Source organism: Aythya marila (genome assembly GCF_965140915.1).
Source record: "Aythya marila genome assembly, chromosome: 17".
NCBI classification, from domain to species: domain Eukaryota; kingdom Metazoa; phylum Chordata; class Aves; order Anseriformes; family Anatidae; genus Aythya; species Aythya marila.
Window position 1 is genome coordinate 9,396,886 of NC_139058.1, and position 17,461 is coordinate 9,414,346.

Genomic DNA, 17,461 nt, shown 5'->3' on the forward strand with positions numbered 1-17,461 from the left:
AGGTGCAACAGCTCCCCACCACAGTTTGGGAGATTTGACACAGCAGAAAGAGTATCTCAAAATGTCTTTTTCTGTCTTTCTGTCTCTACATAATTGTACAGAATGGGGACCCACAGTAGGAAATGAGGCAGGACTGCATGCATATCAAGGATTTCTGCTCCCTTTCACTTCAGGAACCACATTAGGGAATGGTGCCAGGGCCTGGCAGGGGGAGTTAGATCACATCTCTAGTCCCAGCCATTCCCAGCTGAGGAGAGAGCAGGATATAGAAAATCCGTGCCCCAAATTAATCCGTGTCCAGCCTCACATCAGAAATCACCTTAGGGAACACAAGGGAAGTTTAGCTTAAAGGAGTTCTGATTGCTTCCCTGATAAAGGTAACCTTCATGGCAGTGCTGGCTTGCTGCGTGTCTGCAGCTTGTGATATTCCAGGCCCTGTCTCATCTCATGGTCAATAGAGAGCCTCTGCCTTGTACAGAAGACCAAAAAGCCACAGGGGATGGCATCGCTGTGGGAACTCACCACAATGAACGGGAAGGCTGTTCCGACCAGAAAGAGGTTGAACCAGAGCAGGGAGCCGCAGATCACGTAGGCAGCTGGCCGGGACATCTGGTCAAAAAGCTCGGTGGGCAGAACTCCTGTTACACCAGCTGGAAAAAGAAATGGCAGGAAAGTTAAAAACACTGTACGTAATACTGTTGACCAAAAACAGGAGAACACATACTAACAAGCAAAAACAACACGAAGTTTATGAGAACAGTAGTAGATTATTATTCAGTAAATTATTCTCACTCGTCAACAGTGCCAGAACAAGTGGTAATAGAGATAAACTGCAGTGGGGAAGTTTTGGGTTAAATATTAAGGGCTGGATAATTATTCAGACTCTCTCATGTTAGAATGAACTGCTGGGAAAGGTTTTGTAATCCACATTATTCTCACCAGGATCTGTGAGAACAGCTTATAATTAATTCAACCCTATGACACTGTAGGGACCGGGACAAGAAATTACTTCCCAGCCATGTGGTATGTGACACTGGCAGCTTGGTTCTTTTCTTACCTGCCCTTCCTTCAAATTCATGTCAGCAAACAGAGCCTCACATCTACTCATACTGAGCAAACACACACACATAACCCGTGTACCCTGTCCCCAGGCACAGAAAGTAACATGGTCTGCCAAGAAAATAAGTGTTAGTAGGCTAACAGACACGGAAATTGTGTTTCCAGGCATCTGCTGCTTGCACACATCACTAAAAGTCTGCAGTACCCAAACGTTTCAGTGCAAACACTCAGAGAACTGACCTGGTCCAATTCCAAAGCTCAGGATGTAGGCGAAAATGCAGGCCATGCTGAGATAGGGCATCCAGCTGATCCGAGTCTCCAGTCGCAGGGAACAACACAAAACCAGTAAGGACACGAGGACACTTACTGTTATTTGCCAACTCTAACCACCCCAGTCACACAAAAGGTGAAGCCCAGCTCTGTTCCCCTTAAATAATGAAGTGAAGTTTGTCACCTGCTGGCTTAGGGCAACCATGAAGACCACGGCCCATCCTGCCATGAAGATATAGCCCCCCAGCAGCAGCGGCCTCCGACCAGCATAGTCTATGATCATGTTCTGCACAACGTAACAGTGAAATAAAGCAACACATTTAGCATCTGTTTACAGATTCCTGCCTGTCCCCTTCTGCCCCATTTCATTTCTCTGTTTCTGTATTGCTTTACAGCTGATTCAAGGATACTGCCCACTTCTTAGCAGAAAAAGAATGGTCTTTCAGAGGAAGGGGTCTGCTGGCAGGAGCCAGGCATGATGTGTTTTCAGGCAAGATGAGAATGTCCCAGCTGCACCTAAACCCTGCCACTATCTGTAGTGACATGCAGCAAAACATATATATACATAGATATTTAATATAAAGCTTTAAGGATATTTGGAGCTGAGAAATAGCAAGCTAAGTGGCTAGAAGATTTATTTCTCTATCACGTTAAGTTTGTTTCTCATTCTTGATGTATATTGTAGAGAGAAGGATTAAAAATCCAGGATGGCTGGGCCCAGTGTGTCACTGGCCCGGCTGAGGTGCATGGGTCAGGGTGGTAACTTCTTATCACAAACTGCCAGGGTCTGGAGGCTTCAGTGTCCCCCAGATAAACTGAGGACAGATTGCAGGGCACAGCCTGCTAGTCACAGCTTGTGGCAGGAATACTGGCCTCTGCTGCAGGAGAGAAAACTGAATGGAGTGGCCAAAAAGAAGAGGAAAAGCACTTTGCTATGGACTCCTCTGCTGCTGTTCTCCTCCTCAGCCTCTGAGGTTGCATCCACAGTTGTCTGGATAAATAGTGGCTCTGGTTGTAATCACAGATGTTCAACCACAGGGGCTGAGGATATACGAAAATGACAATGAGCATGGATCATAAGCACAGCTTCCATTTAGACCCTCCCAGACAGCTTTCAGACATACTGTACTGCCCCGTTAACCCCTCTGGGCATGAAAGCTGAGCACTGCCTGACTGCTGTGCTGCAAAGTGCTTCCCTGGGATGCGAGGCGATGTAAATCTGAAGTTTGTAATTAACGGGCTCCTCCCTGTCAGCATGGCCTGCATGTCAGCACTGCAGTAAGAGTCTCACACAGGTAATGGATGTGATCAGTTCACAGCTCCCCGTGCCGATGACAACATACGGGATTTTATCCTGAGGAATTCCAGCCTCCTGGAACACGTAGGCTGCATAGAAATACATCTGGGAAGAGAACAGAGGAGAGAGCAGTAAGGGAAGGTGTCTGAAGATGCATCCCATTGTTTTTTCCTGAAGAACCACGCAGAGCCCCACTAAGGTGCTGCGTCTCACAGGCAATTTTGACAACATCCCTCTGAAGCTCGCCATAGTGCAGAGGTGTTCTTTGGGAATTAAGCATCTGAGATTTGAACCCTGATGTTGATGACAAAGCCTTTCAAAGCAAGTGGTCTCTAAAGCAAACACCCACGTGACCTTCACAGTGCAGAGCAACTGGAAGTCAGACTGCTAAATCCAGGCTGCTCCCTGGAACAAGAGGTCTTTACAATGGCCCATTACTAGATGTGAGAGGAAGCACTTATAGGAAGAGAAGGCCCTCATCAGCAAAGGAAGGCTGTTTCCTCAGCTCTCAGAAGGCTGCGGTTGTACATAGATTTTATCTTGTTTTCCATGGTTTATTGGCATTTCCATTTAGCTTTCCCCATTTCATCCAGGGCTGGATGCCAAAGGGTTTTTTCCTGCATAGTGAATGGGCATTGTAACACAGACCTAGCGTCTGTACCCAGCTACCTTTTTATGCCACCCTTTTTATGCTCAAATTCAACTTTTCACTACTCTGTCCATGTCTTTCAGCAGGAAGATCTCCACAGGCAGAGCAGAGCACTATTCCTTCTCGTCCTGCAGGAGGCACATTAAACCCAACACCTCGTACATGTGGCTCACACTAGCGCTGCGGCTGCCAGGCTGCTTACCGAATCGTTCCCACAGAGCTGCATGGCGCTGCTCAGCACGATGATGCTCACCAGCTGCCACCTCACAGCTGGGTTTTGGAACAGCTCCCAAGGCTTCTTCGCCCTCTGACCTTTAGCAGCGGCCTGTTCAGCCAGCATCTCTTCCAGCTCCGCTCCCAGGTCGCTGTTGCCTCTGAGCTTCTGCAGGGCTGCAAGGACAAGAGAACCTCTCATCCCCTGGGCTTTCCCTTCAGATCGCCTGTATCTGCAGGCTGAAGGGTTGAGCAGGAGGTGATGGCTGCGGGAAGCTGCAGAACAGAGCTGTGATCATGGTGCTGCCTCCACAGAGGTGGCAAGCTGCCGTGCAGCCCCTTGAAGGACTGGGGGAAAGGGACTGCAAATCCCCGTTGTTTGACAAGAAAATATTTCCAAACAGTGCCATTTCGGCAGCCATGCCTCAGGCTCATATCTCACTTGACTTCCCTGGGAAATGCAGGCAATTAAGATCTTCTTGGTACATGTTTCCTGGAAACTAATTCCAGCTGCTCTGTATATGGGGATTTGTATGCTACAAATCTAAGCAAATCCCTTAATATGAATTTGCTGCAGATTTGGTCATGAGCTCCCCAGGCAGCATTTATTTCACTTCAAGGTTGCAAAACATATACCCTGCTGTGAACTCAAGTTCCACCTTTTAACCCTACCTTTGTATCAAAAAAAAAAATCCTTTGTAGGAAGATGCCTTTCAATTATCTTAACAGATCAAACATTTTTGAGATTATAGAAGGTTCCTTGGCTTGGAAGAAGAAGTGCTCAGAAAGGGAACTTGATACTGCTCACATGTAAGTCATGGCACTGTTCTCAAGAGGCCACAGCCTAAGTCTGTGTACAAAAGCAGGATTTGAACCTTCTTACTGTGATTTGAGCCTTCTTACTGTGCATCTGCTCAGTCAGCAGATCTCGGGCGCTCAGCAGGAGGCTGGCAGTAACCCTAAACTCACCAGAAACACAGGATTCTCTATCTCCACGGTCAATCAAGAGGTATCTGGGACTTTCAGGAAACCAAGGCAGAGCCATGAGCTGGATCAGGGCAGGCACTGCATTGCTAGCTAAAAGGAACGGCCAGCTCTCCTCCCCTCCGAGGAGCTCTCTGGAGAAAAATAAAATAAAACATAATTGCTCAGTAAAATCTACAACAGAGTCCAGCATCCTCTGTGGCATGTGGGCACTGGAAAAGAAAGAAAAGAGAGGGGGAGTAAAGCAAAAAGGGAAAAAAAAAAAAAAAAAAAAAAAAAAAAGAAGAAAGAGAAGAAAGATTTAATAAGTAAAAACTGGGCTTCTAGCTCTACATTACCTGAGTCCGACAACCTGCCCCAGCACCAACCCCAGGGCTGTAAAGGATGCGGAGGTCAAGGCCACAGCTCCTCGGAGCTTCTTTGGGGCACTTTCTGCCAGGTACATGGGCTGAACGTTCATGCTTACACCTGGGCAGGGCAGACAAATGCTGGCCTCAGCTTGGAGACAGAGGAGACAAGGACAAGCGCCGTCAGCCACCTCTCCAGGTTGCCAGCTGGACCCTTCTGCTACAGGCCATGTGATGACTGATCTACCAGTGCTTATTATTCACCCAAACCTTTAATTTTCCTCTTACTGCATAAGCTGCTAAACACACATTTGCATACTAATAAGTAGTAGTGGATGAAACTGAAACGTGCCTGGGCCTCAGTCCTATGGTCTTCTCAGCACCAAATCTGAGGTTACAAACGATGTTCCATTCTAGACCCCATTCTGGGGGTAAGGTCACATTTTAAGTCACCTGTGTCAATCATTATTCTCTGGGAAGAACTTCTATAAAAAATGTACCGTGGGACATGACCGATAACCTGCTTACAAGCAGAGAGGGATTGATTTTCGCTCCGTTTCTGCCAGGGCTTCCCTCCCAGCATGCAGACTGCACAAGATACTAGAAGTTGAATTATTTTAATGCCTTGGGTCATTCCCATTTGAGTTTCTCTAATTGATACTTGTTACCATGTTTGTTCTGCTATATTTCTCACGTTGCCATACCTGCATTCATGCCAGTGAAGAATCTGCTGACCATAATCATTTCAAAGGATTTGGCCATTTGGCTGAATCCTGACAAGATGGCAGCAATGAGCACAAAGACGTTGTTAACCAGCAGGGACATCTTCCTTCAGAGAGAAGAGACACGGTTGTGAGCTCAGATGCACAGGTCAGCACTTTGGGGTGTTGTTAGCAAAACAGGAATCTGCATTAACAGAAAATCTGCACGGCTCACACAAGTAGGGCCATTGCTGACTACCACCACGACCACAGGGTGTCCCTGCAGGGCTGGGTTTAGGCACAGGGAAGGCCCCCTGGGGTCGTCACCCAGGCTCACTGCTCCTGCGCTCCCCATTTGAATGGGGAAGAATATTTCAATTTTTCAATATTTTCAAGTGTCACAGGTGGAATTTCTGTCCAAAACCAGGAAAAAAAGGAAGTTCTCCTGACCTGTAGTAGCCAGCAATTCTCTCCAGTCCCAGCGGGCTGCCCTACCTACTCTTAGGAATCTTTCTCTTACTCATGAAGAGAATGATTTTATTGCTAAGTAGTACAAGGTGAAACTTTTCATTGGATAAGAAAGCCACGTCCCTTCCAGGTCTTCACAACCATGGAAAAAGTGGCTGTGGGGGACAGCCCTCCGATCCCACCCCAAAGCATAGCAGTGCCTGCGTCAGCATGTGAGAGGAGCACACCAAAGGGACAGCACACAGAGGGAAATTCTTGGGGTCAGGAGGGAAGCAGGTACAATCTAACCTCCTACTGGGTTATGTTGGTTACACCAATGGTGATTTTCTCTAGAGAACTAGGGACAGAGCTGGGTTTGAAAGACAGGAGAGGAGAGGCATATGTTTTTCAGGAACACAAGCACAGAGAAAAAAAAAATAAAAAATGAGCAGATTTAACAAATACCCCCTGAAATACTTCAGTCAGAAAGGTAGAGGCAGCCTGTGGGCTGGGAGCCACATGGAGCTGGGATGCAATAGCTGCTCTTTGCAAGCACACTCTGTTTTTCCTGTGTCCTTCCTACCAATTCCCACAGTTTGCTCTGAAGAAAAATCTTTGGCCTGTTCTGTCCTGACTTCATGATTGAAAGGACAACACAAAACTGGGCACAGAAACGGTGGTGACTGCGTAGGTGGGTGCTGTGGCATGGATAACTGCAGACTGCTCCGTGATGGAGGGCAGCAGTTCGTGGTTTGTAACTGCAGTGGCTATCTTGCGACAGGGGTCGTAATTTCTCTCGGACTACTGAAAGTTGCAAAGTGTAAAGTAAAGTCCAGCACCCTCTTACCTTCCCAACATGATGGCCATGGGACCAGCAACAACAGCCCCGGCGAGGCCCCCCAGAGGGTACACAGAGACGGTGAAAGACCAGAGCAGCAGGATCATGTTGTCCTCCAGGGGAACACCCGTGCGCTCCTGCCAGGTTTTGTTCATGAACACCTGGATGTACTGCGAGGGAAGGACAGTGCTGTGTAACCACCACACGGAGAGAAAGGATGCTGAGAAGTGTAAGGGCTTCCTTATTCATGTACCTGCTTATTCCGTGCTTGTGCCTCTAAACCTCTGGCTGAAAACAGCCTCCAGTTTTCAGACGTGTTTTTAACAGGGGGCTGAGGGTGTAAACCTGTAGCTGTTCAAAGTTGTACTTGGTTTATATCTGCGTGCAGCTATCTTGGATAATTTAAAATAAATTTAAAATGGGCCTGATTTTGAGTTTAAAGGCAAAATTCAGTTTTATGGGATGCAGGTTGGAGAATTTTAGAATTGGATTTTCTAAAACAATTGAAATGAGGCTTTTGAATACATTCTTCTGACACTACATCCTGCACGAGGGTGGCTCAGGACAGCAAAGTTTGGTACCTCAGCTGTGAAGTTTACAGAGCAAACAACACATTTTCACCCTCAGCACAGTCAGTCTTCATATTTTTGGTGGCATGCCACCATCAGGACACTGAGGAAGTGTCTGCCCAGGAAGAGCCCCAGGGACTAGCAGTACTTACTGAAGTTGGAGCATTGATGATGGAGATGTTGTAACCGTATTGGAAAGTGCCTCCAATCCCAGCAGCACATACTGTCAGGATCAGGATCCTGCTCTGAAGCTGAAGAAGATGGACAGAAAACAGATGGCTTTCTTGCACAGAACAAAATGGCTCAGCACACATTTGGCCTGGTCACACTTTGGGTAGTGTGTACTGAAGATTAGAGCAGGCTACAAATGATGTTGTGTAATGGGAGGTATCAAAGACAGAAAGAAAAAAATAGATTTTTAAGATCTATGTCTCCCTGTACTGCAAAATGATGTTATTAATCCATTGGATTAACAATCCGAAGAGTCTGGGACCGCTTTGGGGCCAAGGCCTGAGAGTGTCTTTCATTTAATATTAACGTATATGCTTACAAAAAGTCAGTGTCACAACAGTAAATACTGGTAGAGACTGGCGTTATTGCTTCAGTTAACTCAATTTGTTACAAAAACCTGTACTCATGTGATGAATTATTCAAGAAGCATTGCCAAAGCTTAATAACTCCTGAATCATTTCTAGCTAAGCCTGGATGGAGCTTCCCTGGAGTATAAGAGATTTTCTTGTGGCTATTTATACCCGATGCACTTCTGATGCAGTGGCATGCTATTTCTTGTACCTTTTTGTTGCAATTATACAGCCTTTGTCCTTTTGTTTGAGTTTAAAATAGAGCGCCTTTCTATGCTGCATTTTGTACAGAGCAGGCCATGTCTTTCTGCTGAACTTTCTCATCACACAGCTGCTCCTACAGGTCCTTGTGTTTAGCAGGCTACAGCTGAGTATTCAGCCACAATATTTTCTACACTTTCAGTGTTGTGATGTGGGTGCAATATGTGGCAGAGGTGATCCTGTGTCATGTTCTGTGTCTCCCTGAGGCCACCACTGGTGTTGCCCGTTGCTTATATTGCCTTTTAATGGAGCTGCTTCATGCAGCATCACAGGATCAGGGTGTTGGGGAAGTCTCTTGCCTTTTGCAGGGTGTAGACAAGTTGTCCTGGCTGGCACAGTATGGGAACTGAGAGCTCACTGCCAGGCTTGTGAGCAAAAGACTTTCATTTTTCCCCCCTCATAGCAGGATGCCCTGAAATTATAGCACAACTGGGTTTTCCACATCACAACACTGGGGCTAACTCTGACAGGGACACTGCAGAGAAACTTTCTAAACATTTCTGCTGATTTTTCCTCCTCTGTCACATTTGTAAGTCTCGAGTCATTCTTGCCATGGTTGCCTGGACACTTTTCTGTGTCTGACTGCCCCCAGATGGACCGACTGCCTTTGTAGAGGAGCACAGCCGAGTGTCAGCAGCATCGTGCCTCCTCACTCAGTGCCTCCATCCTCGCTGCAGCCCCACCACCAGTCCTTGTCAGTTCACACCTAGTTTGTGCCTGCGCCCTCCTGTACATGAGATGTCCCATGTCTCAAGACCACTCTAAGCCTGCTGGGGACACTTGGCCCTGAGCCTGACACCTCCTGCCAGGACGGTCTCTGCCAGCCCCCTGCGTGCAAACCCCTCCCAGTGGGACAGCTCTGCAGGGTGCCATGAGGAGCCCATGCTCAGCCTTGGCTGTTCGCCACCAGCGGGGTCACCCCAGGCTAGATTTTGTTTTGCTACATGAATATGACTCCACTGGCCCTGGGAAGAACTTAGATAAGCCAGTTCTGGGAAGCCCCCTCTGCTCTGCCTGCTCGTTTTCCTTTCAGAGATCCATCTACCAAAGAGAGGAAAATTTTGCCTAGTGTCCCAAGAGTTTTTTAAATTGCAAATTCAAATAATCTCAGATTTTTCCTTTCATCAAAGCCTTTCCCTGTAAACGACTTCCATAGCAGCCTGAGACAGAATGTTCTCCCTGACAGAGGAGAAGCCAGGCTGTTCCAGCCCTGCAGCAAGAAGAGGCTGAGCTCTCCCTTGTCCCAGTTAGAAGCGGGTGCGTTTCACTTGCTCGCACTTCCCTTGGCTACATCACTTCCCTGTCTCATTACTGAAATCAGAGCTAAGGATTGCACACCTAATTCTGCCTCTGCTTCTCCCACTTACTCCAGTTCTCCAAGTGAGAGAGGTTTCCTCTTCCCCAGCAGCACATTTCTTCTTTTTTAATCTCAGTGTTTAAGGATAAAATGCTCCTGCTAATTTCCCTGTTTTCACTGTAGAGCGCATCACCTATCAGGTCTGGTATCACAGCCTTTTTTTGTGGCTACGAGCTAAGGGAAGATGGTTTGCTGCTCCTTGAGGAGCCACCAAGCACTTCTGAGCTCAGAGCCGAGCTGTATTACAGGGTTACCTTCCCAAACCTTCCATAACACCTGCCTTCTGCACGACTGTCCTGGCATGCAGCTGCCAGGAGAGCCATGAGCCTGTCAGCTTTATCCCAAGGACTGGGATGAGCTGGACAAATAATTCTACAGTAACCTGTTGGTACTTACACAGCCATATAAAAACTGGGGAAAAATAAAACCTGTCAACAATAATAGTAAAGTAGATGGTTTTTACCAGTTTCTGCAGCTTGTTCATCCTCTTTGGTAGGTTTTCTTCTGTCTGCCAAAGCCTCTGGTGCTCTCAGCGGTGCTCTAAGGGATTATTTAAATCTCCAGCATAGGAATGTGTATTGAGTCACCCATTACATTAGGATAACACACTTGACTTGGCAGGTGTCTTGCCAGCTGATTTACATTCTCTAAATAGAGCTGCATGTTCATTAGCAAGACAGCTCAATTAATTTTGTTGAAATACAGGGCAGTTTGGGGAAAATGTTTCTGCATGATCCAGAGCTGCCTAAATTCCTGTTGAAGGCCGGTATGGTGTGCAGCATGGATTCCCTCTCCAAGCGTCCGACGTAGCTGCCTGGTAGTGTTTGTCCAATTAAATGTGATCGGAGAAGTAAAGCCTGAGCTATTTTTATGACTGCACTTGCCCTGGAACTCAATCTAGCATCCGCAGGGCAAACCAGAGCATTTCCCTCGGTCCTGACAGTGGCAGGAACCAGCCCCAGCCCTCTGAAATCCGCTGTGAGGCCAAGGACCTTTGCCGTGTTCCTGCCCGTGTCCTGCAATGCAGGGGTGAGGTGCGAATGGGAGAGGAGGCTGCTGGGGGACGAATGACTCCTGAGTATCGCATCAAAATGCTCTCGGTTCCTTTTGAGCTGTCACAGCATCTCGCCCGCTGCTGTTCTGCCGTTGTTCAAGCATCTCCGCGCCGCTTGCGAGGGGACCTGGGGCTGCTCGTGCCACAGGGTGTGGGTGTCTGTGCGCTGGGACACTGCTCATGGGATCCACAGCGCGTTACGTGAGCATGGCCGTGTGTTGGGGGATTTCTGAAACAGCAAAGATCCCATGGCTTGCTGCAGCTGAGCAAACCAAGCTGCCAGGACGACTACGAGAAGTTCCCATGACAGCGTTCCCACATCGCCCGATGAGGAATTTAAAAAATATTGTTGCCAGCAGCTGGCTTCAAGGACGGGATCTACGCGACTGCTAATCACAAGGGGGTCGTTTCCTCGCAGGTGGGGTTGTTTCATGCAGTTGTCTGAGTGCTTTTAACCGATAATCTTCCGTGAGACACTACCCGCCCCTGTTAAATTTGCTATAAAAGTCAGGCTATTCGGGTAAAAAAGAGAGAGCATCATCTGACCATACTGGTGGCTGCCGTGTTGCCGGCCGTCCTTCCTGCAACACAGGGCACCCGAACAGGCTGAGACCCGGCGAGACGCGGAGAGAGCCGCAGGGAGCCCAGGAGCGGAGCCGAGGCACCGGGCGGGGTCGCGGTGCGGAACATCCGGGCCCGAGGTGCTGCGGGCGGCGGGAGGCGGCAGCGGGACCGCCAGGGGAGCGCCGCCGTGTGGAGAGAGGGCGCATAGCGGGGCGCGGAGATCACGGCCCTGCCGCCCGCCCGGCGGCACCACGGGGAGGGAAGCGGCCGCGCAGCTTCTCTGCGGTATGGTCTCCAAGACAGGTGTGTCTTGCAGTGTAAAAAAGATCCGAGCCTTGGTGCGCTGGGCCCAGAAGGAGGGTTTCTGAAGGGAGTCCCTCTAATGCTTAGCCCTGATGAGCGGCGGCACATCGGAGCTTGCTTATGGGATGAAGCCGTCTCCAGTGGACAGCTAGATAAAGATTAAGTATGACTTGGCACACAGTGATTAATGCGCTGTGCGGTATGAAAACCGAACAGCAGCTGGCTATGGTGGTGGTGCAAGCTTTGTCAGTAACACCTGGGGCTCACAGAGCGCCAAGTACAAAACCTGAGACCTCAGGAACACGGCTGGCACGATTCTTTTCACCGGTTCCTGCACCCACCCCGGGGGTGCGCGTTGCCCTCCCCACCCCCTGCACCGGAAAATCTTGCTGGAGCTGTGCTGCCAGCATCTGTGCCTCTGACAGGCAGCAATAAATCCACTTGGGATGCTTCACCAATGAGAGGTGCAGCAGCAGCTTGCAAAAATCGACCTTCACTGGAGGAGCTGCTCCGAGAACTGCTAGAGAAATTGGGGAACTTAAAAATTACGGATTTGGAGGAGCTTCCTCTCTCATCTGCCCCACCAGAGCCAGCTCCCTCATTATCCATCGCTACAACACCGTCAGCACCAAGGAGGGACAGGTGCTCCGTCATACATGATGCTTTCACAGAGGGGCACTGGCATGCTACATCCTTGGCCTGCCCTATTATTATCGACCCTGTGCAAGGCACCGGGTTGTGGCAGCCGCATGATTGGAAGCTTTTACAACAAGCTTGAAAAATGGTTATGGACTATGGTTTACAATCCCAGGCGGCTCGGCAGATAATTCAGTGGGTTTTCCAGGCAGAACTAATGTGTCCACTTGACTGTCAAAACTTGGCACACTTATTGTTAACTCCTTCCCCATTGTTATTGTTTGAAAGGGAATGGTTGCAGTTAGCACAGGGGGAACCGGGTCAGCTGTGTCAACCGGGGGACCCTCTGTATGGGATTACTGCAGAGATGTTAAAGGGAATGGGTCCTTATCTCAGTACCCAGGTTCAGTTGCAGTTCCCTGCGATTATTCACCAAACAGCTGCACAGCTCGCACTGAGGGCTCTTCTTAGTCTCCCAGGGGAGAAGAAAGCACCTCCATTCACATCTGTAGAACAGGCTCCTGAGGGACCATATGCTAAAGTTATCGATCGGTTGTGGGCAGCAATTCCTGATCATCCTGATCTAACAGCGGAGTCTAAAAGCAGTATGTTTAAAGTGCTTGCGTTTGATAATGCAAACCCCAAAACTCAAAACATCTTAGTTACACTGCTGAGAACCAAACTGGTAGAGGACGTGTTGGAAAGGGTACAGAGAGCTGATCAGTCCACGCAGCCAGATGTGGTGGCACAGGCTGTACAGGACTGTCAGAGATTTGCTTTTATGGTGCCCTCCATTAACAAACAGGCCCCGGCAAAGTGCTATGAATGGCTAGTGCTTCTGCAGGGGATGAGGAATTCCCCTACATTGTGTCAATTACATGTGGCCTGGGCATTACAACCAATTTGGACAGCATGGTATGAAGTAATTATTTCCCATTATATGGATAACATTTGGTTTGGTAGGCCAGAATGCTTCCAGGATTCAGATTTAAAGTTCATTCAGGATACCTTGGAAGCAAAAGGGTTGAAGATAGCCCCAGAGAAGGTTCAACGGAAACAGCCATGGCTATACTTGGGATGGAAAATATCAGACTCTACTATTCGTCCACAGAAAGGTGATATAACTATGGTGTTACATAATTTGATAAATGTACAAATGTTCCTGGATAATATTCAGTGGGGTCGCCACATTGTACGAATTACTAATGATGACTTAGATATATTACTAGTCTTGTGTGAGACACTATCTGCCCCTGTTAAGTTTGCTATAAAAGTCAGGCTATTCGGGTTATGAAGAGAGAGCATGGTCTGACCATACTGGTGGTTGTGGTGTTTTCGGCTGTCCTTCCTGCAACAGCCATGTAACGTGCTTCACATGTAACATGTAACGTGCTTTACATGAACAGAGCTGTTCATGGAGGCATGGTGGAGGTGTCTTCGTGCAGTGGATCTACATGTATGTCACACCCCGGGAGTACAGAATTGAAACTCAGCTCTGTTTGAAAACCCTGATTAAAAATTAAAGAGCTCTATGCAGTGGGGGCACTCCTTTTACCTCTGAGAAGCTCCAGCTAAATTCTAACAAGTAGAAAAGGCCTCATTGCATGGCTACTGTGGCGTTTTCTATGACCTTTCATCTTTGCCTTTTGGCTTATCTTTCACTAGGGTGGGAGTTGTACACTCTTCCCTTGTTAACCACCCGTTATTGCAGCAGGCTGGGGTAGCTGGTAGCCCCCTGGCAGATGTGGTGCTGGTTATTGCTCCAGAAACGGCTCCCTGTGCCATGAGGGCTGCAGTACCAGCAGTGAGAGGATTGCCCCTTTCTGTAAGACAGCTCCCAGTGAGAAATGGTGTGTCCTCGTCAGTCCTACAGACACGGCCCAGTGGAGGCAGAGGGGCTTGTGTTGCCAGCACTAATAGCAGAGAGGCTGCTTCACGTAATATCTGTATTTGTATGTTACATATATCTATATATCACAGCATCTATATATGTTAGGTGTAATCATGTGTTTTTACATCCTTTCATCGCGCAGAGTGAAATTCATGTGGGTCCTGGCAGATTTCAAAGCATCCAGAATAAGAATAACTTATTTTAAGCACTTCTTTGTCCCGACTCATGTTTTGCAGACCTGTTCCACAGCAGGGCTGGTTCCCTGCAGGGTTTGCACCGGGTGCTGCATCAGCGTCAGCCACTAAGCGGCAGGAGAAGCACAAGGTTTCCTCCAGGCTCTGAATCCAGGTGCCAGCAGCTGGCTGCCTGTGCTTTGTGTCAGAGGTGACACAGCAACTTCTAACGGGTTCCCAGCTGGTAACTTGCTGGCTGAGGAAGCAGGGTATGAACTGTAAGGGGTAGCAGCCACGGCCCCTTGGTGAAGGCAGCACGTGCTGATGATGGTAACGCGTTCATAAAGGACGGAGCTCGTTTCTTTCTGCTGTCCTTTCAGAATGAGGCCAGGTCTGGGCACATCACTTCCATTAAAAAAACAAACACATAGTCTTAGCCATGAGCTTCCTCCTTTTTTCTAGCATCTCATAAGCAGGAATCATCTCATGTCTTTGTCCCCTCGGGTGGTGGTGTACAGGACCACCTGTGGCTTGCAGGTGGCACGTCGCAGGTTGCTGTAGACACTGAGAGGTGTCCCGGGAGCCTTCGAGATCACTCCATTTCTAGCTCCCTAGATGGAAGCCAACACGTCAAAGCATGTCTCTAGCTGGATAGGAGGCAAAGGAATGCAGCTCACCCAGGCAGTGTGGGCTCCATCCATACCCTTGGGCCCTTACTCCATGAAGCTGATGCATCCTTCTCATTCCTGCTGCATTCAAATAAAGATACGTCTTTCTGCAATGGCCTGGGCAAGGGCTGCCTGCTTGGAACAGCGCTTTGTCTTGTCTTTCCAAGGCAGATACATGCACATTTCTCTATTTAACAGAAGATAAAGGCCGTATTGGTCACAGTCCAAAGGAAATCCTAGAGGTATGTGTTTGCAGCTTCTTCTGGGCATCCCAAAGGGCTTTCTTCAAACCCCTGCTTATTTCACCTCTGCACGTGAGCTGTGCAGAGCCACTCTCTCCAAGACGCGTTCCTCTCTGGATGCTGGTGGAGGCACCTCCTGCAGTCACTCAAACTCCTGACTTTGCAGGGAGCCTGCAGGTCTCCAGCACTACTGCAGAGATCTACGGCCCTCTTCCCTCAAATACTTTCTCTCTGAACTCAAACCTGTCATAATTAGGGGAAATCTGATGCCATGAGCACGGGAGAGCAGCTATTTGGAGAATGTGACGGCAGTCACTGTGCCTGTAATTACCTGGCTGCAGCAGCAAGTAGGAACCGTGCCATTAGGAAAGCTTATCAACACGTGCTCTTTGATCTGCCGCGCGGAAAGGCTCCTGGACGTCACTGGTTTCACCCAGAATCCTCTGGACCGACTGCAAGAGGAGGAAAGGGGCCCCGTTTCCATCTGCAGGGCTTGGCTCCACGGGATGAATGCCCCCTACAAACACTGCACTCCCAGGACAGTTGGAGCTGTTTCCTGGCTGGGTGTTGGCTGTCCCCCAGGCTGTAGCCAGGCTGTTTCTGCGAGGCGTTCTCTCTTTCCTGTAAGGGCCGTCACGGTGAAATATGAAAAACCTCCAGCTGCTTGTCCTGACTCCTGCAGGTGTCACTAGGAAGGCAGGAGCAGACAGGTAACACATCCACAAACAAGCTGTTTTCTCGGGGGAACAGCCAGCAGCTCTGCTGGTTTTATGGTGAAAGCACTGCTTGTAAAACTGAGCTGTTAAAGGGGATTTTCTGCGTAGGAAGCGAATGCCCTGCTGTGACACCATTATTCCATTTCCAGCAGTTCCGCAATGTTCCTTAGAAAAAAAAACTGTGATCTGTGTAAGGTCAAGGCACTGTGTGACAACCCCAGGAAATGAGCTTCATTGCCGAGGCTTCTCAGGGCAGGGACCCGATGCTGACAGAGCCTCTGCTACCACCCAGCCACTGGGATGCTCTCCAGCCCTGAGGAGATGCGTGGGGGCTGAGTCCTGTGAGGACACGAGGGCTGACGCGGCCAAGGCAGCTAGCTGCTTTCACTTGCCAGCTACGATTTGGGATGTTGGAAGAACGGCTCGGTGTCCTGTGCCTTGGTCAGCAGTTGATGTTTTCATCCTCCTGATAAGCAATGGGGGCTCTCTGGGAAAACTGAGAAAGCCCAAAAGACTTCTGATAACTGAAGTGCCCTTTTCTCAGTCCATTTTGAGCTGTAGGTCAAGCTGTAGCTGAACTATTCCCGTTCCTTCATCCTTTGTACCATACTCTGGTACAGGGCCTTAGAGAGACTGGGGGATCTGAAGGCTGGGGAGAGCAAGGGACACACAAGGGACAGGCACTGACCTGTGCCACGTGGCAGTAAGTAGTGCTGGATATGCCCGTCAGAGGAGAGGGAAATCTGTGCAGGGGTGTCACAGCATCAGGCCCATCCTGATGTTTTATTTAACATCCCCTCAGACAGACCCTTTTCTTAGAGCTGTTCCCAGCTTACTGAGAGCCACCTGGGCTGGGACACGTGCATCGTCCTGCCTCCCCGAGCACCAAAGTGCCACTGCTGCTCCTGATGCCTTGCGGGGGTGTTCACCAGCCGGCAGCATGCTCGGTGTGTGTGCTGCTGTGTGCAGCTGAGCACAGACCTTTTGTAGGAAATGAGCATTGTTTCTCCTCGCGGTGATCTGGCCACAGCAGTTATGAAACAAGCATTACAAAATGAATGCCCTTGCATGATATTCCCCACTGACAGCCCTGGGAGGTGACCTGGGGTGCAGAGAGCAGATCACAAGGCAGAAGAATGTAACAAGAGTGATTAAGCACTGCGGAAAAAACAAAACAAATCAAAGAACCAACAACTATGCTAAGAGACGGAGCTTTTCTTTCTTGATGTTCGTGATCAGAAGCTGTTTGGAAGAGGTGCTGTATTTGGATGTGTGACCAGGCTCTGCTCAAGGAGATTGAGGTGACGTCTTTCTCATGATACGCCAGAAGCAAAGCTGTCTTTTTGAACCAAAAATGCATAAGAAATAAAAACTACACAAACTTTGATTTACCACAAACCCTGTGCAACCCACATGTCCTTGGAGGACTGAGCAATAAATGTTATTTTTAGTTTCTTTCTAATAAACAAGCAAATAATAAAAAAACAGCATCCAATTCTGTATGATTCATCTTCCCCTGACTTCAGCCATCAAACTACAGAGTTAGCTGATGTGTGGTAGGAAATCCTCCAGTGAAGGAGAAGGAATTTATATATGGCCATTAAACAGGGAAAAGTAAATACTCCGAGTGCCCCGGGCGGT

At 48.7% G+C, this 17,461-nt stretch overlaps 1 protein-coding gene across 1 annotated transcript; it reads right to left on the bottom strand.

The window, feature by feature from the left end:
• Nucleotides 1-384: 384 nt before the first annotated feature.
• Nucleotides 385-11,272, bottom strand: LOC309884939 (solute carrier family 2, facilitated glucose transporter member 11-like; the record flags this gene model as incomplete). Its single annotated transcript, XM_082774426.1, has 11 exons — nucleotides 10,037-11,272; nucleotides 7,527-7,625; nucleotides 6,815-6,975; nucleotides 5,524-5,648; nucleotides 4,811-4,940; nucleotides 4,458-4,606; nucleotides 3,478-3,665; nucleotides 2,621-2,731; nucleotides 1,514-1,615; nucleotides 1,300-1,375; nucleotides 385-650 (listed from the first exon to the last, which is right to left on the bottom strand). Exons 1-11 carry the CDS (start codon nucleotides 10,055-10,057, stop codon nucleotides 385-387), a joined length of 1,428 nt encoding a protein of 475 aa, XP_082630552.1. The 5' UTR covers nucleotides 10,058-11,272.
• Between the last annotated feature and the right edge of the window lie 6,189 nt (nucleotides 11,273-17,461).